Source organism: Panthera tigris, chromosome D1, assembly GCF_018350195.1.
Source record: "Panthera tigris isolate Pti1 chromosome D1, P.tigris_Pti1_mat1.1, whole genome shotgun sequence".
Lineage (NCBI taxonomy): Eukaryota > Metazoa > Chordata > Mammalia > Carnivora > Felidae > Panthera > Panthera tigris.
Genome location: NC_056669.1, coordinates 53,852,501 through 53,879,177, shown reverse-complemented (window position 1 = coordinate 53,879,177; position 26,677 = coordinate 53,852,501). Strand labels below are relative to the sequence as shown.

Sequence of the window (26,677 nt, the reverse complement as noted above, 5' to 3'; positions counted from 1 at the left end):
TCTTAAAGTGAGAAATAATTTCTAACTACTCCATTTACTCTGACTTTAGTCAAATATCATAATTACTTCAGGGGCGCCTAGGTGGCTCAGTTGGTAAAGTCTCCAACTCTTAATTTCCGTTCAGGTCATGATCTCACATTCGTGAGTTGGAGCCCCGCATCGGGCTCTTGCTTCCAGTGCAAAGCCTGCTTGGGATTCTCTCTGCCCCTCCTGCATTCATGCTCCCTCTCTCTCAAAATAAATAAACTTAAAAAAAAGAAAAAAACTTAAAAAAATATAATAATCACTCTAAAGAATAAGTAACTAAAAACGCTTGGAACTAAAGCCAAGATAAAGGCATATAAAGTAAGAGGGGTCCCCTAAATCCTAAACCTAAATTTAGAGAACTCTACTGCAGAAGCTGAAAGCTACTGAACTAATTGAACACATTTTCAACTCAGCAAACTGAAACAGCTTCTTGGTTACCAACTTTGTGTGTGTATATATGAAATCTGACCACCTAATATAGAATGCCAGCAAGGTGGCCATTTTAAAAGCAATGAAATCAACCTTTGACTAATAAGACTTTGACAAAGTAAAACTGGCATTTTTAAGAAAATAATATAAAAGTTCTATGCTAATCAAATTATAAAAACCAATTTAAAATCCATATGATTCTAATGAAAATGATTATCCAATCTACTCTAATTATATAATGATAAAAGAATACTTCCAAATTAAAAAAATTTAAATTCCCACACAAGTTAACAATTCTTTAGAGACAAATATAATTACACTGCCAAGTAAATAATTTCTCCACTGCTAAGCAGCTACATAAGACTGTACATTAATGACCTAAAAGAACTGCTGAATCCATTCAAGTGCGTTCTTATACACTTTATGCACATTATAAGCACAGTCACAAACATAATGGATTTAAGCCCACCTTGATGAGAAGAAGTTGACACCGAAGATAGGTAGCAGAGAAGTCAGCAACTCCTGCTAACTCAGACTGGAGTTCTCCAAGTCTTTGCAGATCCCTATGGTAAATAAAACCCCAAGCCACACATTGGATAGGGATAATGATATCAATATAAAGATCACATCAAAAGCATTTTACCATTTTATACCTAGTAAATAAATTGGTCACAAATTCTTTCTCAAAGACTTTATTTTTTTAAGTAATCTTTACACCCTTTGTGGGGCTCAAACTCAAAACCCCGAAATCAAGAATTGTGTGCTCTACTGACTGAGCCAACCAGGTGCCCCACAATGACAGAACCCAATGCTGGAGTGATTATAATGAAATTGGTTCACTCATGCTTTGGTAGCAGTTTAAGCAAATACAGTTCTTTTAGAAAGTAACACTGCACTACATTATAAAAGTCATACACATGGTCAAATATTTTGATCAGTAGCTTTATGCTGAGAAATGATTCTACGGGGAATATCCAATAGAAATAAGCGCTGGGTGTTGTATGTAAGTGATGAATCATGGAATTCTACTCCTGAAACCAATATTGCACAGTATGTTAACTAAAATTTAAATTTAAAAAATTGCTTAAAAACAAATGAATTGCTTTATACCCCCACAACATTCACTCTTGTACAGACTATTATAGTGGAATATTCTACAGACATTAAAATATAAAATGGTAGTAAGGTGTATAATCTCAACTATGTAAAAACTATGTGTAGAAGAAAAGTATAGCAAAGTGGTTTTCTGGATAGAGGTATTAGGTGCTTTTTAGTGCCTTCTCCCAACTGTGCTTTATTTTCCATACAATAGACAAGTATTTTTTGTTATCATTAGGAAAAAAAAATTTTTTTTAAGATACTGTAGTAGACTTTGTTGGCTCCTTACCCATTTAGCCATTCTGTACTTCTTCCTCACTAACTGAACTCTGATTTTGTTCAAGGGAAGATGTCCTCAAACCCAGTTCCAGGTAGATTCTGATTGAACTAAGCCAATTAGTATATGTCATCTCCCCGGTTACGTGACTTAAGTTGGCCTTGTCAGTCCTAATGCAAGGACATATATTCCATGCTTGGAGCAGGTCTGAGAGTGTCTCTGTCTTTCTGTCTCTACCTCTAACATGCGCTATACTGAACAAGAGCACTTACAGTCCTGACTGCCTGGCAGCCATACTGTAACTCTAAAAGAAAAAAGCCGTGGGATAAAGCAAATGCTGAGGATAAGAAAAATCCAGAGAGATAAAAGAAGTGGATCTTCAATGATATAAATGAACTACTTGACCATACCATACTTAGAACTGCCTCCGATTTTCTATTCGTATGAAGAAATAAAAAGCCACTGTAAGCTAGTTTGAGATGAGGTTGTCAGATACCTGAAACTAAAAGTATCCTAGCTGGATACAGGTACAGACAAAATGATTGCAAAAATATAACACAGAGCTGCCCGTGGACAAGAAAACAGAGAGTGGCACACACAGATAAAATTGTGTGGGGGCTGGAATTATGGATTTCAAATTTTTAATCTGTTGAATAGACAATACATACCAAGCTATAGAATTAACCAATGAAGTATAGAATTCAAAAGATACTATAGGATATGCAATTAAGTTAGTCCACCTTCCTATCCCATTGCACCGCTAAGCAGTACACCCTTCTCACAGGCAACCACCATTGCCAGTTTCTTTTAAATTCTTCTGGGGATACATAGGGGTGCCTGGGCGGCTCAGTTGGGTGAGCATCCAACTTCAGCTCAGGTCATGATCTCACGGTTCGTGAGTTCGGGGCCCCGAGTTGGGCTGGCTCGGTGCTGACAGCTCAGAGCCTGGAGCCTGCTTCTGACTCTGTGTCTCCCTCTCTCTCTGCTCCTCCCCAACTCATGCTCTGTCTCTCTCTCTCTCAAAAATAAACATTAAAAAAATTTTTCTTTAATTCTTCTGGGGAAACACTATACATCTACAAAAAAAACCACAACACATTGTTTTTCTTTTTTTTTTTTTTTTTTTTTGGTGGGGGGGGAGAAGTGTGTGTGTTTGTGTAACCTAATAATCCACCTCAGAAAGCATTCATGGAAAGTGGTCTTGTTTTTTAATGGCAACATCAAAATTTCATATAGAAATGACAGCTGTGAAAACCTGAAGATCTGGGTCACAAGGAAAGTGGAGTGGCATAAAGTTTCACAATATAAAGTTCATCATATAAAGTTTCACAATAGCCTGTACAAAACTGTCCACTGGAGTAAACCTATCCCTCTAATCTCATGCAACTTAAAAAAAAAAAAAAAAGGTTTATTTATTTTAATGTTTATTTATTTTTGAGAAAAAGAGAGAAAAGGGGAGGGGCAAAGAGAGAGGGAGACAGAGGATCAGAAGTGGGCTCTGTACTGACAGCAGAGAGCCTGATGCGGGTCTGGAACTCACCAACTGCGAGATCATGACGTGAGCAGAAGTCAGATGCTTAACCAACTGAGCCACCCAGGTGCCCCTCATGCAACTTTTTAATAGCTAATGCTGCCGCCTACGGACCTTGATATCAGGAAGGAGATGCCCCAGAAAAGGACACAGAATGAGTTCTTCCCAAGTGACTGAAAAAATTAGGACCAGTGCCTTATAGATCCATCTCTTGTGAGTTTTGTGGCTGGAGCGGTTCCTGGAGTGTGCTGTTGTCGGAATCCAGCACAGTAAAAGGCAAGGCCCTGTACTAGCTAACCACACCTGTGCAATGCTACTTCGGTGGCCAGCTGGTCCCTCTTTTCACATCTCGGATGTCTCTCTTGCGAAGACAGCCCTGAATCGCTGTATTTCTGAAACGTTTCCTCTCCAGGAAGATTCTGCCTTTCTGCTAACAATTATAGTGAACACTGACCAGCTGACTATACATTAGCTGACGGCTATCCGGTGTTAAGCTATTCTACAGCCCCTACACTGCCACAATTGTTCTCAGTTGCACAGAACAAGATGTAACCCAACCAGCCACGGGAAATCTGAACTACTGTACAAGCAAAATAAGAAACGTGTTAACCCTGGACAAAATGCCCTTATCCTACTGTTTCCTCTCTGTGCCTATCTATGCCCACAATCCTCAGGAAGCCTAATTTTAAACACCCATCAGGAAACTATAAACTCTTTAATGAGACAGGTACAAAGAGCACCATCTATGTGCACTATACTAGGTGTGCTAGGTGTTTCCTTACTTGAGCCTATTTAATCCTGACACTGCAAATTGCAATTAATCCTATTTCACTGAGAATGAAAGGGAAGATCAGAGTTTAAGTAGTTTGCCCAAGGTTTCAAGACTAATGAGTAGCAAAAACAGGCCTTGAACTCAGGTCTGTCTGAACTCCACAAATCTTTTTTTTTTTTTTAATAAACCATATCATATTTCATTTATTTATTTAATATTAAAGTATGTTTTAATGTTTATTTATTTTTGAGAGAGAGAAGGAAAGCAGAGAAGGGGCAGAGAGAGAGGGGGAACAGAGTATCTGATGTAGGCTCTGTGCTGACAGCAGACAGCCCGATGTGGGGCTTGAACTCACAAACCACGAGATCATGATGTGAGCCTAAGTCAGATGTTTAAGCAACTAAGCCACCCAGGCACACTACAGTCTTTTCATTTATTTATGAACTGCATCAAACACAGATGACACCTAAATGGATTTAAAACTAGATGCATATTAAGTCATATTTCTACAAATGTGATTTGAGAGGGCAAAAGTGCCCCTCCCAGGAACACATACTTCAGCAATCCTTAGTCCACATGTTGGCACTAAGTAGCATTTATAAAGTTTGGACTGGATTTACTTACAAAATGTCAAGAGCTTGTCTACTCTGTCAGAAGAGCCACAATTTAAATTTTAAAACATTTCATAAATGGCTATTATCTATGTAACTGCTATTCTCAAAATACCTTGCATAGATCATGATAATAATCTTCACAACAGTCCTATGAGCAGGTACATACAACCCTCAAATTACAGATGAGGGTGTTGAGGCCCAAGATCATGAGCCTAGGAAATGATAAAAATTAAGGCTTCAATCAATTCCTTTGGATTTTAAATCTCATTATCCTAGGTGCATTTGTGTCCTACAAACTGTTAACCAGAAACAGAGCAGTGTGACCAGATGGAAGGGCTAGAAAGACCTATGTTCTAGTCCAAGACTTTGCTATCTTCTCCGTCCTGGAGAGTCTTCTCCCTTCTTCACTTGATGAACTTCTATTCATTCTTCAGGTAACTGCTTAGCCATCCAGGGAAGGGTTAGGTGCCTCCCTTCTGTTATCCTGGAGAACCCTGTACTCCCCATAATGCAGCATGGAAAACACAATATTGCATTTCTTATTTACCTAGCTATTTCCCCAACCAGGCTATAAGATCTCTTACAGCAGAAACTATTTTGTTTACTACTGTACCCCTTCTGCCTAGCATATGATGGATACTCAAAAACAGTGTAACAAGTGAATGAACCCCCAGCTCCCTCACTCATTTTAAAAATGGGGTACTTCTAAAAAATGGGGTACTTCTCATAAAATTGTTTTCAAATTCAATTCATAAGGCATTTAAAAAAGTGGGTATATAGCAGGCGCTTGACAGACAATATACCTCTTGTTATGATCAAGGACAGCAGAGCCTTACCAAACAACAAATCCATAAATCTGGAGATGAGAAATGGCCAGAAGGAAATGCCATCTATAACAATATTAGAAGTCTTCATTTCTGGGGCACCTGGGTGGCTCAGTTGGTTAAGCCTCCAACTCTTGGTTTCGGCTCAGGTCATGACCTCACAGTTTGTGGGTTCAAGCCCTGTGTCAGGTTCAGTGCTGATATTGCAAAGCCTGCTTGGGATTCTCTGTCTCCTTCTCTCTCTGCCCCTTCCCTACTCTCTCTCTTATCTCAAAAATAAATAAGCTTCAAAAAAGAAAAAAAGTCTTCATTCCTTGTTAAGCGATCACAACTACAGTTTTCAACAAATATTTACTGAGCTCCTATACAATACCCAAGGTACAATGATGAAGACAAAATAGTTATGTCAAATTCAAGGAACAAACAAATTATTTCCCAGGGCCCTAACTAAACTATAGTACACATTCTATCGATGAGATTCAGTTAGATTAAATGGGTGCTTCCTGGATTACAACAAAGGGAATGGGGTGCGTATGATGGTGAAGTTTGTTTCAAACTAATACTAACAACTAAGTGATCAGAGTCCTAATCAGAGAAACTTCTGTATGAAACTCTAACATTTCACTTTGCAACAACTACCAAAAATGTAAGTTCTGCAGAACCCCAAGGGTCATCTGATGTAACAGGAATCGCCTTTTAGATATGCCTGCTGCGCATCACAAAAAATCATTATTTATGTGGTTTTTTTGTTCTTTAATTTAAAAAAAAAAATTTTTTTTAATATTTTTGAGAGTGAAAGAGACAGAGCACAAGCAGAGTGGGGGCAAAGAGAGAGGGAGACACAGAATCCAAAGCAGGCTCCAGGCTCTGAGCTGTCAGCACAGAGCACGATGTGGGGCTCAAATCCATGAACCACAAGATCATGATCTGAGCCAAAATCAAACACTTAACCGAATCAGCCACCCAAGTGCCCCTTAATGTTGAGAGAGAGCAAGTGAGGGAGGGGCAGAGAGAGAGAGGGAGACACAGAATCTGAAGCAAGATTCAGCTTCTGAGCTGTAAGCAAAGAACCCAATGCAGGGCACAAACACCTGGACAGCAAGATCATGACCTGAGCTGAAGTTGGATGCTTAACCAAATGAGACATCCAGGCACCCCACAAAGCATCAATTTTAAAGTCAAACAAAACTAGATTCAAATCTCAGTTTTGCTACTTCCTAGCAAATTGCTTCACCTCCCCAAATTCCCATTTCTTCTCTGTGAAATGGTAACAATACCTCACTGCAGTAATGTTTGTAAAACAGAGTAGGTCATCAATAACTACTATACCATCTGCTTTCCTTTCTGGATATTTCACCATCCTGGCCACCCTCCTCAGAATGCACTCAAGTTAGAAACAGTGTCCAGGACCAACCACAGCACTAGAACAGTGGTCCCACCAGCCTGAAGCCCAGCAGGGCTCTCACCAGAACATGCAGGCAACTCTGATCAACAGGTGTTTACTGAGCACCTAACAGCCAGCACTGCAGCTGATGAACAAGCTTGCTTTCATATATTCTGCACTTGCTTTAGTGCCAACAGGATACAAACTGTCAAGAACAAAACCTAAATGTTTACTTATGTGGGGCTGAGTCATAAAAGTAGAGTTTATTTTCCTAGGCTCAGGGCCAACAACTTCAGATAGTGGCCCTTAACTAATCACTCTGTTAAGGGAGAAGAAAAAAACAAAATATGATAGAGGCATCACTTCAGGGTCAGCAAACTTTCTGTAAAGGGTCAGACAGTAAATATTTTAGGCTTTGTAGGCCATACAGTGTCTATGGTGCTACTCAACTCTGCCTTCAAACCTTATTTACAAAAGCAGATGGATATTGCTTTTGCTAAAGGCAAATGGATTTCAGTTCTTCTCCTATCATTCAGGACATCCTAATAAGGTTTGGCAGACTCTGCTGGTTGTTCCCCAGTATCTTCCCCTTTTTCCTAAGTATCAGAGCCACCAAATGTTAACAAAGCACTGGTCAGCCAGAATAAAGACTACATTTCCTAGCTCCTAGCAGCTATATGGCCATGTGACTTAACTTCTGGTCAGTGGGATGCAAGTAAAATTAGAACATGCAATTTGGGGAAAGTGTCCTTTTTTTTTTAATTTGCATTCAAGTTAGTTACTATACAGTGCAACAATGATTTCAGGAATAGATTCCTTAATGCCCCTTACCCATTTAGCCCATCCGCCCTCCCAAACCCCCTCCAGTAACCCTCTGTTTATTCTCCGTATTTAAGAGTCTCTTACATTTCACCCCCTTCTCTGTTTTTATATTACTTTTGTTTCCCTTCTCTTAACGTTCATCTGTTCTATGGCTTAAAGTCCTCACACGAGTGAAGTCATATTATATTTGTCTTTCTCTGAATGACTAATTTCACTTAGCATAACACCCTCTCGTTCGATCCACGTGGTTGCAAATGGCAAGATTTCATTCTTTTTGATTGCTGAGTAATACTCCATTGTATATATATATATATATACACACCACATCTTCTTTACCCATTCATCCATCGATGGACATTTGGGCTCTTTCCATACTTTGGCTACTGTCGATAGCGCTGCTATAAACATGGGGGTGCACGTGCCCCTTTGAAACAGCATTATCTGTATCACTTGGATAAATACCTAGTAGAACAATTGCTGGGTTGTAGGGTAGTTCTATTTTTAATTTTTTGAGGAACCTCCATACTGTTTTCCAGAGTGGCTGCACCAGTTTGCATTCCCACCAGCAGCGCAAAAGAGATCCTCTTTCTCCACATCCTCGCCAACATCTGTTGTTGCCTGAGTTGCTGATGTTAGCCATTCTGACAGGTGTGAGGTGGTATCTCATTGTGGTGTTGATTTGTATCTCCCTGATGATGAGTGATGTTGAGCATTTTTTCATGTGTCTGTTAGCCATCTATCTGGATGACTTCTTTGGAAAAGTGTCTATTCGTGTCTTTTGCCCATTTCTTCACTGGATTATTTATTTTTTGGGTGTTGAGTTTGATAAGTTCTTTATAGATTTTGGATACTAACATTTTATCGGATATGTTGTTTGCAAATATCTTCTTCTATTCCATCGGTTGCCTTTTAGTTTTGCTGATTGTTTCCTTTGCTGTGCAGAAGCTTTTTATTTTGATGAGGTCCCAATAGTTCATTTTTGCTTTTGTTTCCCTTGCCACTGGAGACGTAATGAGTTGCTGCGGCCAAGGTCAAGAGGTTTTTGCCTGCTTTCTCCTTGAGGATTTTGATGGCTTCCTGTCTTACATTTAGGTCTTTCATCCATTTTGCGTTTATTTTTGTGTATGGTATAAGAAAGTAGTCCATGGGGAGCCTGGATGGCTCAGTTGGTTTAGCATCCGACTTCGGCTCAGGTCATGATCTCACAGTTCGTGGGTTCGAGCCCCGCGTCAGGCTCTGTTCTGACGACTCAGAGCCTGGAGTCTGCTTCAGATTCTGTGTCTCCCTCTCTCTGTGCCCCACCCCCACTCACACTTTGTCTCTCTCTCTCTCTCAAAAATAAACATTAAAAAAATAAAAAAAAAAGAAAAAGAAAAGAAAAAAAGTGGTCCAGGTTCATTTTTCTGCATATCACTGTCCAGTTTTCCCAGCACCACTTGCTGAAGAGACTGTCTTTATTCCACTGGATATTCTTTCCTGCTTTGTCAAAGATGAGTTGGTCATACGCTTGTAGGTCCATTACTGGGTTCTCTATTCTGTTCCATTGATCTGAGTGTCTGTTTTTGTGCCATGGGGAAGTGTCTTTAAAAGGACGTGAGGAGGGGTGCCTGGGTGGCTCAGTTGAGTGCCCGACTCTTGATTTCGGTTCAGGTCATGATCCCAGGGTCATGGGATCGAACTCTGTGTCAGGCTCTGCACTGAGCATGGAGCCTGCTTGAGATTCTCTCTCTCTCCCTCAATCCCTCTCTCCCGCTCATGTGCTCCCTCTCTCTCTCTCTCTCTAATAAATATATATATATATATATACACACACAGATATATATGTATAGATACGTATATGTATAGATACATATGTATGTATATATATATATATTTATGGGGTTAGAAATGATGCCCTTCTCCTGCTCTTTCCTTTTTCCTGCAGCCTGGAGTACAGAGGGGATAGTTCAGAGTTTGGATCTTTAGACAGAGACCACTTGATCTAGAAGATGGAGAAAAAAATGCACCTAGGACCCTGATAACCATCTCAGCTCTGCCTTGCCTACAAAAAAGAATTAACCTTTCCTCTTGTTTAAGTCACTGCTACTTTACATTTTCTGTCACCTATCATAACTAATATGCAAGGAAAGAAAAATTAAAAACAGCTTCTCTTTAATACTTTCGAGTTTTGCGCTTATCATCAATCTGGTCATGAACACAAAGAGTTTTTCTTTGAAATATGCTCAAACTCCAAACTAATGCAAATATAAACAGATCATAAAACCATGTGTGAGTATAGGCCAACACTGGAAATCAAAAGAGCTGAGCATAACAACAGTATTAACTCTGTCAAAAAAACATCTCACCTAATGGTGAGCTCCAGCAGCTCCTGGGTTCCCTGAGGGTCCAGGTGCTGAAGACTGTACACCCTCTCAAGGCTTTGCTGCAGGAACTGATGGGAAGGGTCCTCATGAGGTGTGATATTGGCAGAAACAGCCGATGACACTAGCTTTCTACCTGGTAACTAAGCAAACATAGTGGTGTTATAGTGCCATCAAATTCTGTGGCTCAGCTTCTGGTAACACACAGAAACGAGAAAAAAACATGAGTCAAATACAGGAAAGGAACAACAGGTGAGGTAATTGTGTAAACAACCTTTCTCTCATTCCTTAGCTTCAGTGAGAGAAATGGAGAGAGAGAAAATGAATATAGTCTATACAATATAACCACAAGCAGCAAGGAGAAAGAAAAGAGAATGGTATAGTATTATTTTCTATTGCTAACTGAAATAAATGGGCTAACCATAGAAATGGAACTAATAATCAGTCTGTTGTCACATTTATTTTTAAACTTCATTCGATCTTCCAATTCATAGGGAAATGATTTATTCCAAAATAAATTTATACAGCATGCTTTAAATGATGGTAATTATAAATTTTTATATATGATGGTAATTATAATTCTTGTTCTTACTGCTAGTTACCCTCCAAGAAAGGGATGGGGGAGAGCAAAAAGGATTTCACTTTTAATTTTGTAACTTACAGTTAAGATTTTCTAACCACGTACATATAATTATTCTAAATAAAGTCATTTAGAGTCACCTAAGCAGGAATAAGTTAACACAAATCAAGAGCTCAGAAAAGTGCCTGCACACAGTTAGCATTCAATAAGTATTTGCCATTATTATTATTATCGTTAATTAAAAAAATTTTTTTCTTTCTGTATCTCTAGGTTTTTACAAAAAAACAAAGGTTTATTATTAAAAAATAAACTTGCTGAAAATTATGGCTTTATGTAATTGTTAAAATGTTACACAATCTAATCCTTGATCCAAAATATGCTATTCCAGATGCCTGTTTCTTGCCTAACATAACATAACCAATAACTCAGGGACATTTAGAATATGAATCTTCTTAAAAAGTAAAAGTTATAGAAGCAAAAGTACAAAACAGTGGGAGAGAGCCCAAGAGAGAAAGAGAATGAATGAACTAACGTGTTTTCAGAGAAAATACAGTCTGCTTTTGGCTATTTGACAACCACAAAGGACCAAAAATCAAAAAACCAAAAATAATGACAATAGCTGTTTTCAACATACCCTTAAGGCAGGAACAAGATGAGAAAGACTGTCTCGGAGGTAGGCATAGTGCCTGAAGGTATGATCTGAGAACAATGCTGGCATTGTCGGACAGGTTTTAGCAGCATTAAAAATAAGAACCAAAACTGCAATGTCTGATGCGTGAGTGGGTTAAGGAGACCTGGAGGTACAAAAGGTTGAGCTGGGCCAAAATCCGGTGTCCCAACTTCCCACCCCCAAAAGTCCAATTAAATGACAATTTTCTAACAAATAAATGCAAATTCAAACAATGAGATACATTACCCATCTCCAAGTTACCCCAATTACCACCCCAATTACCAAAAGTTTTTTAAAATAATGCCTGATGGTGCTGAGAATACTAACAAATAGAAACTTTTGGTACATGGCCTACTAAGGTACATTCTGGCACAATTCCTTTGGATAATAATTTGCCACTAGACAGTAAGAGCCTTTTGAATGTTGAGTAATTCTACATCTCAAATTTCATTCTAAGTAAATAATCATATAGTACAGAATCATTTATAATAGCAAATAATCAGGAACAAACTAAGTGTCCCAAACCAGGAGAATGACTTATACACCTGTGTTTCATCTACTTGATGGAGTATTACGCAATCATTAAAAATTGTACTTATGGGGATACCTGGGTGGCTCAGTCGGTGAAGCATTCGACTCCTGCTTTCAGTTCGGGTCATGATCTCACAGTTTGTGAGTTTGAGGCCCATGTCAGGCTCCTGCTAACAGCCCAGAGCCTGCTTGGGATTCATATTTTCTCTCTCTCTCTCTCTCTCCCCCTCCCCAACTTGCACTCTCTCAAAAATAAATAAACTTAAAAAAGAAGAAAAACATATTTATGAAGAATGTAGAAATTCTGTATCACAAGCACTTTGTCATAAGTGCAAAAACCAGGCTCTAACATAGAGGATATGATGGCAGCTATTTACTATCAGATATTTGATGATGAGATAAACTATGTTAAAAAATAACAGCAAAGGGGCGCCTGGGTGGCGCAGTCGGTTAAGCGTCCGACTTCAGCCAGGTCACGATCTCGCGGTCTGTGAGTTCGAGCCCCGCGTCAGGCTCTGGGCTGATGGCTCGGAGCCTGGAGCCTGTTTCCGATTCTGTGTCTCCCTCTCTCTCTGCCCCTCCCCCGTTCATGCTCTGTCTCTCTCTGTCCCAAAAATAAATAAAAAACGTTGAAAAAAAAAAAATTAAAAAAATAAATAAATAAAAAAATAACAGCAAAAACACAATCCCAAGGCTTAAAAAAGGAAAAAAGAAATACACCAAAATACTAATGGTTGATTACTATGATTAGTAGGACTTTGAATGTTAAGTATGAAGTTTCTTCTTTCAACTGTGTGGATTTTTTTCCTTTTCATATTAATTTTATAACAAAGAGAAAATTGGAAATTAAAAGATAAACATAGTTTCCAATCTTCCGTATGTATCCCTATAGAAGTGCCTGCTATTTTCCTACCCAATATCCATTCTTCTTTGCTAACAGAATACTCATTTTACTCCAAATATTCTCTAGCTTTCTGCTCAGAACCTAGGGCTGACGACTGGAGCTCTGACAGCAATGTTGGACAACTGAAAATGGCAGAAGAGAAAGAAGCAGCTAGGATCACTAAGAATAATGCAGAGCTGCTATACCAGCACTAACTAGACTGTGTGCCTCCAGATTTCTTTTACCTTGAAGAAAAGTAAATACCATAACTTGTTTAAACTACATTTGGGGGCAATTTCTTTCACTAACAGACAAACATATTTCCTAAACAACACAATCTTCCAACTATGCAGAAAAATATCTTAACATAACAGGTTTCCAAAAATGTTTACTGTTTTTTTTTTTTTTCAATGTAAAAGGGCCTTCAGATTTCAGAGCACTTCAATACATCATGTGTAATTTGTAATAACACATAGCCCAAAAGCCCCTCTAATGAGCTGAATTTCAAACAGCTATAGTATCACACATTTAGAGGTAAGGTCTGGGATGTGCCTTTCTCAGTGGTAACACAAAGTCAGGCATGGTTAGTACATCAATTAAACAGATTGTTTAAAATGTATCCAAACACACTGTGAAAATAAACATACAGAATTAAGAGAGAACACATGGTCAACTTACAAAAGCACTTACTTGGCTGATCTTTATCTCCATTAATACCTCCCAAACCTCACCAAGAATCTGCTATAGAGAGAAAAGAACCCTCAGAGAGTGTGGATGCGCCGATGTAAATGTATTCCCATTACTGGAAAACCACTGCAGGACATGCTTTCCCTGGTTATCACAAACCCACTGAACTTGTATCAGAGGCAAAGCAATCCTGCAGTCTAGCTCAACACATCCCCTCCTCAGGCTGCAGATAAAGTTAAACTCCGAATAACACAAGGGGAAAGCTCATAGGTTTTAAAAACAAAGACGTCTTTGAATCCCACATTTGCTGCTTGGAGAGTTATTTAGACTCTCTAACCCTCAGTCTCCTCATCTGTAAACCGGGAATAATACCTTCTCCCAGGGGTATTTGGAAGATCAGTAGTAAATGTATAAGGCATGAAACGGTGTATGGAATATAGCAGGGGCTCAAGAAATGGTAAAAAAAAAAAATAAAGAACAATAATAATAATTGTTATTATTATTATAGTAGTAGTAGCAGTAGTAAATAGCAAATGTGAATTACTGTGAAAACATGAATGAAAGCTAAGAATAATAACTACCAGGCTCCCTCAGGATATACTCTTAACTAAAAGAAATGAAAAAAAATAAACTTGGACCCCCACCCCCAGCTACATTGCAGAAAAAGATGCCAAAACACCCCCCACTAAATCAGCAGAGTCTGTCCTGAGCACAGAGGATACAAGCTGGATCATCCATGTCTGGTTCAGCTGTGTCAAAAAACGGATGGGTGCTCAGGAGCTCTGGCACCAAGGGAAGCACCAGGGTTGGATGTCGACTTCCCAGAAACTTCAAGCATCTGAAACAAACAAAATGAGAGCCCACCTTAATAACTTAATATATGCTTTAAAAAGTACTGGGGACTGGAATCAGAAAACCTGATTCAGAATTGCAAATTCTCAAACATCTACTTTTGCTACCTCTGTGACCTCAGATAAGTCATTCAATGATTCTGGAACTCAGTTAATTCATCTAAAACAATTCCTATTATGAAAATTAAAGGGCTAGTATGACATAAATTACTGCTGGTTATTTAACCAACAGCCATTTTCCCTATTTTCCTTGCCAAGAAAACCCTGTCTTTCCTCGGATATCAGGTAGGTGCTCAGAGAAGGTAGGTCCAGCCCAAGGGCTCAACAACAATTGGTCTAAACTCATCATGGCAATCCCACTCCCATTTTCCAGTGACTGCTTTGCAGGTAATAAAGTAACCCATTTCTGGTCAAAGGAGCAAGAAGGAAAGTCTAGTGGGGAGCTTCTCAGGAATGTTCTCCTAATCAAATAAAAAGAGAAATGTGTGAGAAGGTATACCTTTTCTTTTCTGCCTTAAGATACTATCTTATGAGGCAGCCATCTTGCAACTAATGAGAAGAAAGCCAAGGGAACTGCAGAGAAATCAACCAGATTACTAACCCTGTTAAAACTGAATTACCAATCCTGAAACCAACTTTCTGACTTGTCATGCCAAAAAATTAGACCTTATTGTTTAAGCCACTTTTAGTCAGATTTTCTATTACAAAAATGCAAAAGCATTCTAACTGATATCCTGGGTGAAGTTCTGAAATCAGAAGAGACCTGAAACGTGAAAATTAATAACTGTGTGGCCTTGGGCAGATAAGTTTCTTAATACAAAATGGGATTAAAAAATCATTGCCTCATACAGTTGCTGTAAGGATTAAATGAGATAATAAATAAAAAGTACTTAGCAAAGGGTCACATAGTAAGAACTCAATTAGCTATTATTAAGCAGCTATTAGTTAACTATTAGGACTATAAGAAAACCCTTTATAAGCTATTAAGAACTACATGTGTACTGGTAATTAGGCATTTTATTATTATTATGGTTTAGAAGGTGTGCTGAATTAAAAAGAAATTAAATCCTTATTTCTATTCTTGTGGAGTTTATGATCCAGCTAGGGCAAAGATGACAAGTACTACAAGTTAATGAACTACCAAATGAATGATACTCTGTTTTCTACCTGTCAAAGGTAGAAGAGATCACCATGATAGAGAAGGTTTCACAAAGGAGATGGGAGTTCACCAGGGACTGGAGAATAGGTAGACTGGCAATAGAGAAAAAACAAACACCATGAACAAATTCATGGATATATGGAGTATGATAGGTATCCCATTTCAAATACTTGATCTTTTTAGGAAAGCACACGTTTCCCCAGTTCTACTTTTCCTCCTATGTGAAAAGCACTTACTGCACTAGTTTTCTGAACTCTCTCAACCCTTTTCTCATTCTGTTTTAGGGGACATTGTAAATTTTATAGTTTGACCTCCAGGTACCACTCCTTTATTTGATTTCCTATTTATTGTATTCGGATCTCCCAAGCACCTGGGCCTCTCTAAAACTGGACTTCATTTCTGACTTGTAACATTTTTTCTGTCTCATCCACCTCCTCATCTACATATTCCCTACTTCTCGCCCTTCCTGATATTTGAAGGCTAGATCTCTGAGTTGAATCTGTTTTTAACTCTCCACGGCACCTAGCACAGTGACTGGGTCATATAAACAGAATAAACTACCTTCTTCAAAACTTTCATTTATCTATCTTTAAAAATGTTGTAAAAATATGCCACTCTTGTGCTTGCTTCGGCAGCACATATACTAAAAAAAAAGAAAAATAAAATGCCACTTTGACTATTCCTTTACTCTTTTACCACATTCTTTTTGATATTCCTAAGTAAAGCCACCATTCATGCAAAGAGATGAAAATTCAAATGATAATGAATAGGTAACTTCAAAATCTTTTGGAGCACTATAAGGTAAAAGAGCTTTCTGTCTACAATCACCCAATAAAGACAGTCTTATATAAATATTCTGGTAATAACCCCATATCTTATGTTAAGGCAAGTTCTGTGTTGCCACAGAACTACAGATACTGATACAGGTGTTTTTCCCCACTATAACCCCCACACCCCAAATGACTGAGTGTTCCTTGAAGATTCCCCTGGTATTTTCAGTTTTAATATATCCTACAAGTACCTGATCTGACCCAGTTTTTCTATTTTTAGTAACAAATTTTTCTGAAAAATCAATAAATTATACCACTAGAGTGATCTCATCACATAAGCTGACTTAAATATGTGGGGCACAATAACATACATTTTATAATAAACGTATGCAAGTAGTTCTTCAAACAGCAATTCATGAACAATGGTAAATTTGACTCTAGTCAGTAAAGGTACAGGTAACCAAGGGAAAAAATGATTGTCATTTGTAGATAAAGTGCCAAGTCCTGCATCTAATCTCTGTAACTATGGCTGTGATCCTACACAAAATGCAAAAGAGACAAAGAAGTGGTTAACACTATATAGGAGAAAAGGAACCTAATCAACTCATCTCTGTACCTCTAACACTTACCACAGGGCTTGGCACATAGTAAGTATATGGTAGCAGGCACATATTATCTGCTAGGCAGATGGATGGACAAATAAATAATCTAAAATGTGATATTCAATTTAGGAATTAGACTCCTGAGTGTCCAGTTGAGTCAGGTTTCTAAATTGAAGGCAAAATTGAGAGTCATACCCTTAATCTATGATGAGCCACTGAATAATGTCAATACTGTGCATTCACCACATTATTGGACTCAGTGAACAAATGAGCAAAAAGTCCTTACTTCCATATGGAGTCCCTATCAGTGGGGTACTTGGTTAGATTTTTCAGCAGCTCCACCAGTGCAAGATGAATCCCTTCTTTGGTTGAAACATTAGTACAGCATAAAAGTTCGTGAAGAGCCTCTCGAATATCCCTGGACGAATCCTTTAAAAAAAGATCATATTAAAAGCAGTCACTGTGGATTAGCTTATTATGGGAGAGTGTACAAGTTACAATGGGACTACAGGATACAGAGTCTCTCAACTTCCTGGGAGGGGAGGGACTAGCAGTTGAGAAGACTTCACAGAAGAGGTAATTAACTGAGATCTGAAGAATTCATTCATTGGTTCATTCATTCATACAAATTCAACATTTACTGAACACTTATTAAACATTTATCAAGCACCTATGATGTACACCAAGTGCTAGGGACATAACATCAACTGAAATCAAATCTCTGCTTTCAGGAGCTTCATTCTAGTGAAAAGACAAAAATAAATAACTATATAGGTCAGACAGTGATAAGTACTCTGGAGAAACTATAAAGCAAGTTCAAGGTAAGAATACTCAGATAGGTGGGGTATTTTACCTAGGATAATGAAAGGGAGCAGCAAACATAAAGACCATGAAATGGAAGCATGTTTGAAAAATAGCAGGGAAGCCCATGTGGCTAGAGCAGAGTAAATAAAAAGAGAGTACTATAAGGCGGTGTTAGAGGAATGGCCTCTCCCATCCCCAACACCTGCTCCACCTCACTAAAATGATTGGAAAAGGTCACCAACAACTTCCTAATGCTAAAAGAAACATACACATATCAGTTCTGTTCTTCTTGGCTGTCTCCATACCATTTGTTGTCAGTTCTTCAAAATTTTTCAACGTAGACAATTTGAAATGTATACAAAAATAGACATAATAAATCCCTCAGTTTCAACAATTAACTCATAGCCAATCTTGTTTCATCTATACCTTTATCCACTCCTCCCAATCAGACTGGTTTGAAGCCAGAGAAATCATATCATTTCATTTGTACACATTTCCATAAATATTTTCTAAGTGATTCCTTATTTTATTAATTTATTTTTTTTATTTGAGAGAGAGAGAGAGCACATATGAGCTGGGGAGAGGGGTGGAGGGGGAGAGAGAGAATCTTAAGCAGTCTCCACACTCAGTGCAGAGTCTGACTTGGGGGTCGATTCCTCTACCCCAGGATCATGACCTCAGCCAAAATCAAGAGTAAGATAAAAACAGAGAGGGAGACAAACCATAAGAGACACTTAAATACAGAGAACAAACTGAGGGTTGCTGGAAGGGAGGTCAGTGGTAGGGGATGGGCAAAATGTGTGATAGGCATTAATGAGGGCACTTGTTGGGATGAGCACTGAGTGTTACAGGTAAGTGATGAATCAATGGGTTCTACTCCGAAAACCAATACTGCACTGTATGTTAACCTGAATTAAAAAAAAAAAAAAAAGAGTCCAATGCTCACGTGACTGAGCCACCCAGGTGCCTTGATTCCTTACCTTAAAAAAAAAAATCACAAAACCAGTATCATGTCTAAAAATTTAATAATTCTTTATTATCAAATATCCAGCCAATATTCAAATTTCTCTGACTTACAAAGTTTGTTTATTCTAGACGAGATACAACTAAGGTCCACACGTTACAATTGGGTAATATGCTCCTTAAGCATCTTTTTCTCTAACATTTTTTTTTATTTTATATTTGAGAGAAAGAGAAAAACAAAGAAAGAGAGAGAGAGAGAGAGAGAGAGAGAGAGAGAGAGAGAGAGAGAGAGAGAGAAACACAAGAACACAAGCAGGGGAGGGGCAGAGAGATGGAGAAAGAATCTGAAGCAGGCTCCGGGCTCTGAGCTGTCAGCACAGAGCCCAAGGCGGGGCTTGAACTCAGGAGCAATGAGGTCATGACCTGAGCTGAAAGACTGAGTCAGCTAGGTGTGCCATTAAGCATCTTTTAATATGTAAAATACCTCACATTTCCCGCCCAGTAATATTTCCCTGTATATCCTGTGATGGTACTTAGATTTAAAGGCTTGATCAGATTGATGTTTTTCTTATAAGACCACTTCACAGGTGGTACGGTGTGCTTCCCTCAGGAACGATATGACACCTGTTTCTCTTTCGTGATGTTAGTAACCACTGGTAATCACTGCCTCGATTACTAATTCACTAAAGTTGTAAAACTGCTGTACAAGTCCTATCATTCTTCTTTATTAATGGAAAACTTCTATAAAGAGAAACTTCCCTTATCAACTAGCTGGTTATCATGAAGTTCAATTTGTACAGGAAAAGGGAGGATTAATGCTTGATTCCTTAATTTACCAGTTTCCAAAATAAGTTGATTATTTATTATCATTACTTGTTATTATATAAAGAATCTTCCAAAGATGACTAATGCAGTGCTTATTTGCCACTATTTATTTTCTTTGCCTAAGTATTGTTCAAATCTTTTGCTAATTTTGTAATTGGATGGTTTGTTTACTATTAAATTTTGAGAATTCTTTACATATTCTTTATCAGATGTGTCTTGCAAATATTTTCTGCCAGTCTATGGTATGTTTTTTCAAAACCAGGTTTTCCTTTTGCTTAGAAAAACAGAAATTTACTGTCTTAGCTCTGGAGGCCTGAAGTTCAGAATCAAGGTATAAGCAGGGCTGGTTCCTTCTGAGGCTATGAAGAAGACTGTGCCAGGCCTCTCCAGCTTCTGGTAGCCTTGGCATTCCTTAGCTTATAGATGGCATTCTCTCTGCCTTCACATCACCTTCCCTCTATGGATGTTTGTTTCCAAGTCCACCCTCACCTTTTTGTACAGTGTATATATTAAAGGCATTATATATGTTTGATCTGATCCCATTATCTCTCTGTATTGTAGTAAAATAAACACAACATAAAATTTACCATTTTTAGTCAACATACATTTTAAGTGTACAGTTCTATAGCATTAAATACATTTACGTTGTTGTGCTGTTCTTATAATTACTTAAAAGTGTCTTTCTGAGGAGCTTTTAAGTTTTGATAAAGTCCAATTTAATCTAGTTACTTCTCTTATGGGTTAAGTTTTGGTGTCATATCTAAGAAATCTTTGTCTAATCCAAGGTCACAAATATTTTCTCCTATAAGTTTTATAGTATTAAGTTTTACTTAGTACGTGAAAGAAATTAAACTAAAAACTTTAAAGAATATGTCTGTATTCACATAGCAAAATCTAACAATCAGAGGACGGGTTGGAAACATGCTTTCTTCATTCTCCAGAAACCCTCCTTCAGCCTGCAGGTCTCTCAATTTTTCACTCCGCAGAGTTACCTGGACCAGCTTCTTAATAAGCACATCTGACCATGTCGTTGCTCTGTTTAGGAACCTCGTTTAGCTTCCCCACACTTGTGGGGCAAAGCTCAGGCTCCCCAGCACTGCATACAAAGTCCTTCACAATCGCTTCTCTGCTCATTTCTCCCTCAGAGCCACGTGAACTTCTCAACATCCCTGTCCATGCTGTGCCATTTCGGCCTTCCCAGCCTTCATCTGTGGCCATATGCTATCGCTCTGGCTAGAATGTCATTCCTTAGCTTACTTTTGATACTATCTTGTAATTACTGATCTATACTTCTGCCTTCTCTATAAAACCGTGAGCAACTCAGAGGTAAGAACTAGTACTGTCTTTCACATCCTCAGAACCTGGCACAGAATCAGACTCCGTAAAAAATAAATCAGGAAATATTTTTCTGAATGACTTTATCAATATTATGAACTACTAACATGCCAAGCATTTTACATGAATTCACTTTCAATTCTCATAAGAAACAAATGAATATGTGGAATTATCCTCACTTTATACTTGAGAAAACCAAGGACCAGAGAGAATAAATAACTTGTCCAAAGTCACAAAGTTGGTAGGACACCCTGAATAACTTCCAGGTGTTCTTCTCTTAATAGGATTTTCTTTTTTTAAGTTTATTTATTTATTTTGAGAGAAAGACAGAGAGAGGGTGCAAGTGGGGAAGGGGCAGAAAAAGGGAGAGACACCATCCTGAGCAGGCTCTGTGCAGACAAGCGATGTGGGGCTTGAACTCAGGAACCTGTGAGATCATGACCTGAGCTGAGATCAAGAGTCGGAGCTTGTGGGTGAGCTACCCAGACAGCCCACCTAATATGATTTTCAAAGCTCTGCAAGAGCTGGTCCCACTCACCTCCAGGCCTAATCTCATACCACACACGAAGTGCTCTTTGTACAGCCAGGCTCTCTTTTGGTCCCTCCACTGCCCATGCTTCTGCCTACCACAGTTTCTAGACTTGCTGCTCCTCTTCCTGGAATAGCCTTATACCCCGCATTCCCAACTCTTCCTGCCATGTGAGAGCCTAATTCCTTCTTCAGAGATCAGCTTCAGAAGCCTTCCCTGCTTGCTGCACCCCCTTAGCCCCTACAGACCAAGTGCTTCTATGACATACTCCCATGGGACCTCACTCCTTTCTGTCATGAGCTCCTCACTCAGCTTATTACTATACCTTCATTATGTTGTATCTGTCTACCTCCCTCATACCTAAATTATAAGGTCCACGAGAGCAGCACCATGGTTCCTGCTCACTACTGTATCCTCCTTAACACAGTGCCTACCACATAATAGGTGGTTAACAAACACAAAACAACAACAAAAACAGAAACAAAAAAACCCAGGTGAAAAGGAAAGACCAAAGACAAGGACTGACAGGTTGATTCCAATCTGTCTGGTTCTACATGCCGTGAACTTAACCATTAGACACAATGCTTCCCATACGAACAAATCACCACCACTGATAGGAGGCAGCTATATTGATAAATTGGAAAAACTATATTCAAAGTAATAAGAAAATAATTTTGACTGTGTTTCTTAAGAAATTCCTAGTTATACAGCTGAGCTGTGCAGATCTGTTCTAGGACATGTTTACTAAGCATCCACTAAGTGTATGTTACTACATTGAACCCTGAAAGGAATACGATGAAGGGTACAACATGGTCACTCTCTTTAAGTAGCTCATAATCTCACAGAACGCCTGGATGGCTCAGTCAGTTGAGCACCAGACTTTGGCTCGGGTCATGATCTCAGGGTTTGTTGAGTTCGGCCCCACACCAGGTTCGCTGCTGTTATCGCAGAGCCAGCTTTTGATCCTCCCTCTCCCTCTCTCTCTGCCTCTCCCCAGCTTGTGCATGGGCATGTGCTATCTCTCTCTCTCTCAAAAATAAAAATAAACATGAAAAACAAGTAGCTCGTGATGTCATCAGGGAGGTGAGATAACACCTGCCATTAATGATAAAATGTGAAAATGTGAAAACTGTAATAAGAGATACATAAGCAGGCTTGGCCCTGTGAACAATTCTGTACACCAAAACATTGCTTGGAACATAGCTCAGATATTTAGCAAACATGTCCTGAGCATCTACTTGTGTCAGACACTGCACCGCACTAGAAATAAAAACATGAAACAAGCCAGGATCCTGCCCCCTTAAGAAGTTCTCAGTCTTGTGAAATAAAGAATTAAATAATCAAAAAACATCCTAATCTATGCTAAACACAGGGTGACACAGGAGTACAAAGGAGTGCTACTTAACCCACTGGCTGTGGGTTGGTTAGGGAATATGCTGCCTGATGCAGATCCTGAGAATACGCATGAGTCTACTAGGTGAGAAGTGGCTAAAAAAGGAAAAGAAAAGTGGCAAAGGGGGAAAACTTACAGTGAAAGAAAAACGATGAGGAAAAGCATGCTGATTAGGGGAGTGACTCCAGTATAAAGTTCAAGACAAGGAATGGTGGAAAAGAATGCAAAAAAGCAAAGGCGGGGCTAGGTTGCAGGGCCCACCCACGGAGAACAATGCACAGAATGCTAGCTTGTCTTCTGAAGAAAAAAACACATGAAAAACTATAGATACAGACTTAAAATTCAGGAAAGAGCTTACCAGAAGTGCTGAGCAACTGAGAAAATTGATAGGAAACTTCAAAATCAAAGCACCCAATCCATTTTCTGAAGTAGACAGCAGAAATCTGTAACAAGTGCTAATGACTACATCCAATAGCTACCCCTTTCACAGTATCTGAAAAACCAAAACCAAACCAAACGAAACCAGAAAAGAAACCAGAGACCAAATCTCATTTATTAGTATTTTGAAAAGCTTCGGTAGTCACAAATAAAATCCCAATACTTGAGAAAAATAATTCAAGAACCACAGAGTTGTACAGCCTGGGAGGCTAATCTGTGTTCTTATCCTGGCACAGCCACTTATTAGCTCTGTGACCTCACACAAATTACTTTCTTTTCTGTAAAACTCCGAGGTTGAATGAGTCTATTCCCTAAGATCCATTTCTGCTTTAACATCGTATGATTCACTAGAAGAACTAAATCAAATCAAAGGCTGAAAAGAATTCTTCATTATTTAGCCCCTGCCCTAATTATCTGTAACCACTTCTCTCCCTGCTTCTATTACTTCAGCTCTATGCTACTTCACAATGAATGCCTTTTAATTCCTCACATGCATCATACTCACTCTTACCTCTGGATCCATAGACACTGCTCCCCTGGTGCCCTTCCACCCCCACCACTGGCGTCATCCCTTCCTAAGAAAGGATCTCACCAAGTCCTACTCCTCCTTCAAGTGTCCACTACAGCAGTCCTTCCTCCTTCCCCACCTCCCAAGCTTACCTCAGACAATTCAGGTCACAACCTGTCAGTATCCTCGGGGAACCCTGTGTTTTCCCCATCACAGCCATTCTAAGCTTTCTTTTAGTTTCCTGTTTAACAGCGAGTCTTCTGCACTTGGCAGAGGTGGGTACTAAAAAGCAAGAATGGCGCTGCCCACATACTACTGCATCCCCAGTACCTAGCACAACGCCTGGTTTAAAAAAAAAAGTGGCACTCAGTAGTTACTGGTGAAGAAACGAGTAACAAACTGAAGACTCACCTCTAACACAGCCAGGACGGTGTCAAGCTGATCCTCTCGGAGGGTGATATTGTTAGAAATTTTTCTCATGGTGTGTATGGACTGCAGACGTACTTCCTCAATTTCATCATTAAACATGTCGACCAGGAAATCAAGGCACTTCTCAGCAAAAGAGGGTGAAGATTGGGCCAGCATGCAGAGAGCCTCCACAGCAGCAATGCGGACCTCTATAGAAAAGGAGACAAATAAAACCGCACATCAGGTTAAGAGCCATGGGACGAGTCCAAGGATTCTTTCTCATTCAGGTTCGCCTTTCGCTTTCTACTCCTCTCACTTGACAAGCTCTCTGGAAGATCTCCTCCATGCCCACAGATTTGGCTACCGCCTTCACGGTGACCTAAGAACAAGGACTTTGGTGTCAGAGGGACTAAGGTTTAGATCCTGACTCTGGAGACATGTGATCAAGTCACACTTCTGTCTCCATTAAGTGAATTTCTTGAAAAGTAAAGTTCTTATTTAACTCAGTACTCCAACCACAGTACTCCACTCAGTACTTTTTTAAAAAAAAACAGATTTTATATTACATTGGGATTAAAACAGACTAGGTATCATTTTCGCATTTTAGAAATAAGATTCAGCAAAGTGAATAAACTTGCCTTAAAGTGAGTAAGAACACAGATAAGACTAGTACCCAGGTCTGCTGATTCTAGACTAGCATCACACAGTGGCTAAGGATACATGCTTTAGAATGAGAAAGATCTCACAGTGAATTGTGAAGAGTAATCCCTCCATTAACTTGGAGGGAGATCTTGAATAAGTAACTTCCAAATGCCTCATTTTTTCCCCCTTAACCAGATATAATACTCGTTTCCTTACAAAGTAGTTAGGAGAACTAAATGACATAATACAGGTAAAGCATATAGCACACTGCCTGGCATATATGTTAAAAGCTTAGTAGGTATCAGCTACAGCATAGGCATGGGTCTTATAAGCACTCTGAAAACAGAGGCATGTCTTCTCTTTGTATGCCCCAAACAGGTAACAGTGAAGCCACTAAATTCAGGAAGCCCCTCATTCATTCACTAGTAATGTTTCCTGAATGTGTACTACATGCCAGGCCCTGTGCTGGGACACAAAGATGAGAGATGAATAAGCTATAGACAATGCTCTCGAGATTTCCATACATGCTTCTTTTGTTCCTGGTCCCCACATGGTTCTGCCACGAAATGTACAGTTCCAAAAAAGGAAGAAAAATAAACCACTCAAATTGTGGTTAAAACTCACAAATATAATTTGTTTTTGTATAAGAAAGATTTTATAGACACTTTAAAAGCAGAGTTACTACATTAAAGGGAGACGACTCATATTGTTATTGGTAGTTATGAATTCTTCCTTTCATCAGAAGGGAAGGATTTACTACACTTCATAATAATGTAATTTAAACATGAAATTGCTAATAATTACAAAGAAAGCCAGAGATGGACCCAAATCTATTAACTGTGGGCTCTTCTGCCTAGGGCTTTACCCATTATGTCACACTAAATCACATGTAACTCTTACAAATCCACAAAGAGAATCACAGAGACTTCTGATCAGAGGAGATAATTAGTAGAGACCTGAGCTGATGCCAATTCCAAGCAAAAGCAAAGAAACTTGGTGTTTCACTTTGTATGCGTAATCTGGTAAGTTAACTATTTCTACTAGACTTTTTGGAATGCTGAAATGTATTACAGTCTTGGGACACCTGGGTGGCTAAGTCAGTTGAGCAACTGACACTTGATTTCGGCTCAGGTCATGATCCCAGAGCCATGGATCAAGCCCTGCACTGGGCTCCATGTTGAGTGTGGAGACTGCTTAAGACTGACTCTCTCTGACACACACACACACACACACACACACACACACACACTCTCTCCCTCTCTCTCCCCCCTCTCCAGCGGAAGGAAGGAAGGAAGGAAGGAAGGAAGGAAGGAAGGAAGGAAGGAAGGAAGGAAGGAAGGAAGGAAAGAAGGAAGGACATGTATGTATTACAGTCTATTTAAGGGTTCAGAGCAAAGGAATCAGCTATGCCAGAGGGGAGGAAAAAAAAAAAAAAAAAGACTGATCCTTGGGTGCCTTAACATGTGTAATAAGATCCTGGCTTTGCTACTTATTAGCTTTGTGCTTAGTACTGAAGACACAAAGATGAACAAGAAAGAGAAGGTCTCCCAGGGCATACAGACAAGAATAGTTAATTGTATTACAAAGTGTTGTGTACAAAGTGATGAGTGGTACAATGAAAAGTAGAGGGAGTGTAAGAAAATACAGCAGAGGTATGTAGCCCACTCAATAGGATCAGAGGCAACTTTTTGAAACAAGTGACCTCTAAATACCTAAGGGAGTTGCTAAGTCTAAAGAAAGGGAAAAAGCCTTTCTAAGTAGAGGAACCAGATTAACAAAGGCCCAAATGAGAGGCAGAACATGGAACTAGAGGAATCAAAATGTGTGTGATGTGGCGTCTGGGTGGCTCAGTCAATTAAGCGTCCAACTCTTGATCTTGGCTCAGGTCATGATCTCATGGTTTTAAGTTCAAGCCCCACATCGGACTCTGTATTGATAGTGCAAAGACTGCTTAGGAGTCT

At 39.1% G+C, this 26,677-nt stretch overlaps 1 protein-coding gene across 2 annotated transcripts in view; it reads right to left on the bottom strand.

Moving 5' to 3' along the window:
- INTS4 (integrator complex subunit 4) overlaps positions 1-26,677 on the bottom strand; it is a 124,378-nt gene that overhangs the window by 26,215 nt on the left and 71,486 nt on the right. For both annotated transcript variants that reach the window (XM_007079053.2, XM_042957511.1), the window contains exons 11-16: positions 24,078-24,283; positions 17,158-17,300; positions 14,212-14,327; positions 11,353-11,486; positions 10,124-10,281; positions 926-1,019 (exon numbers count right to left, since the gene is read on the bottom strand). In XM_007079053.2, coding sequence (XP_007079115.2) covers positions 926-1,019; positions 10,124-10,281; positions 11,353-11,486; positions 14,212-14,327; positions 17,158-17,300; positions 24,078-24,283 — 851 coding nt within the window. The remainder of the gene's footprint in view (positions 1-925; positions 1,020-10,123; positions 10,282-11,352; positions 11,487-14,211; positions 14,328-17,157; positions 17,301-24,077; positions 24,284-26,677) is intronic.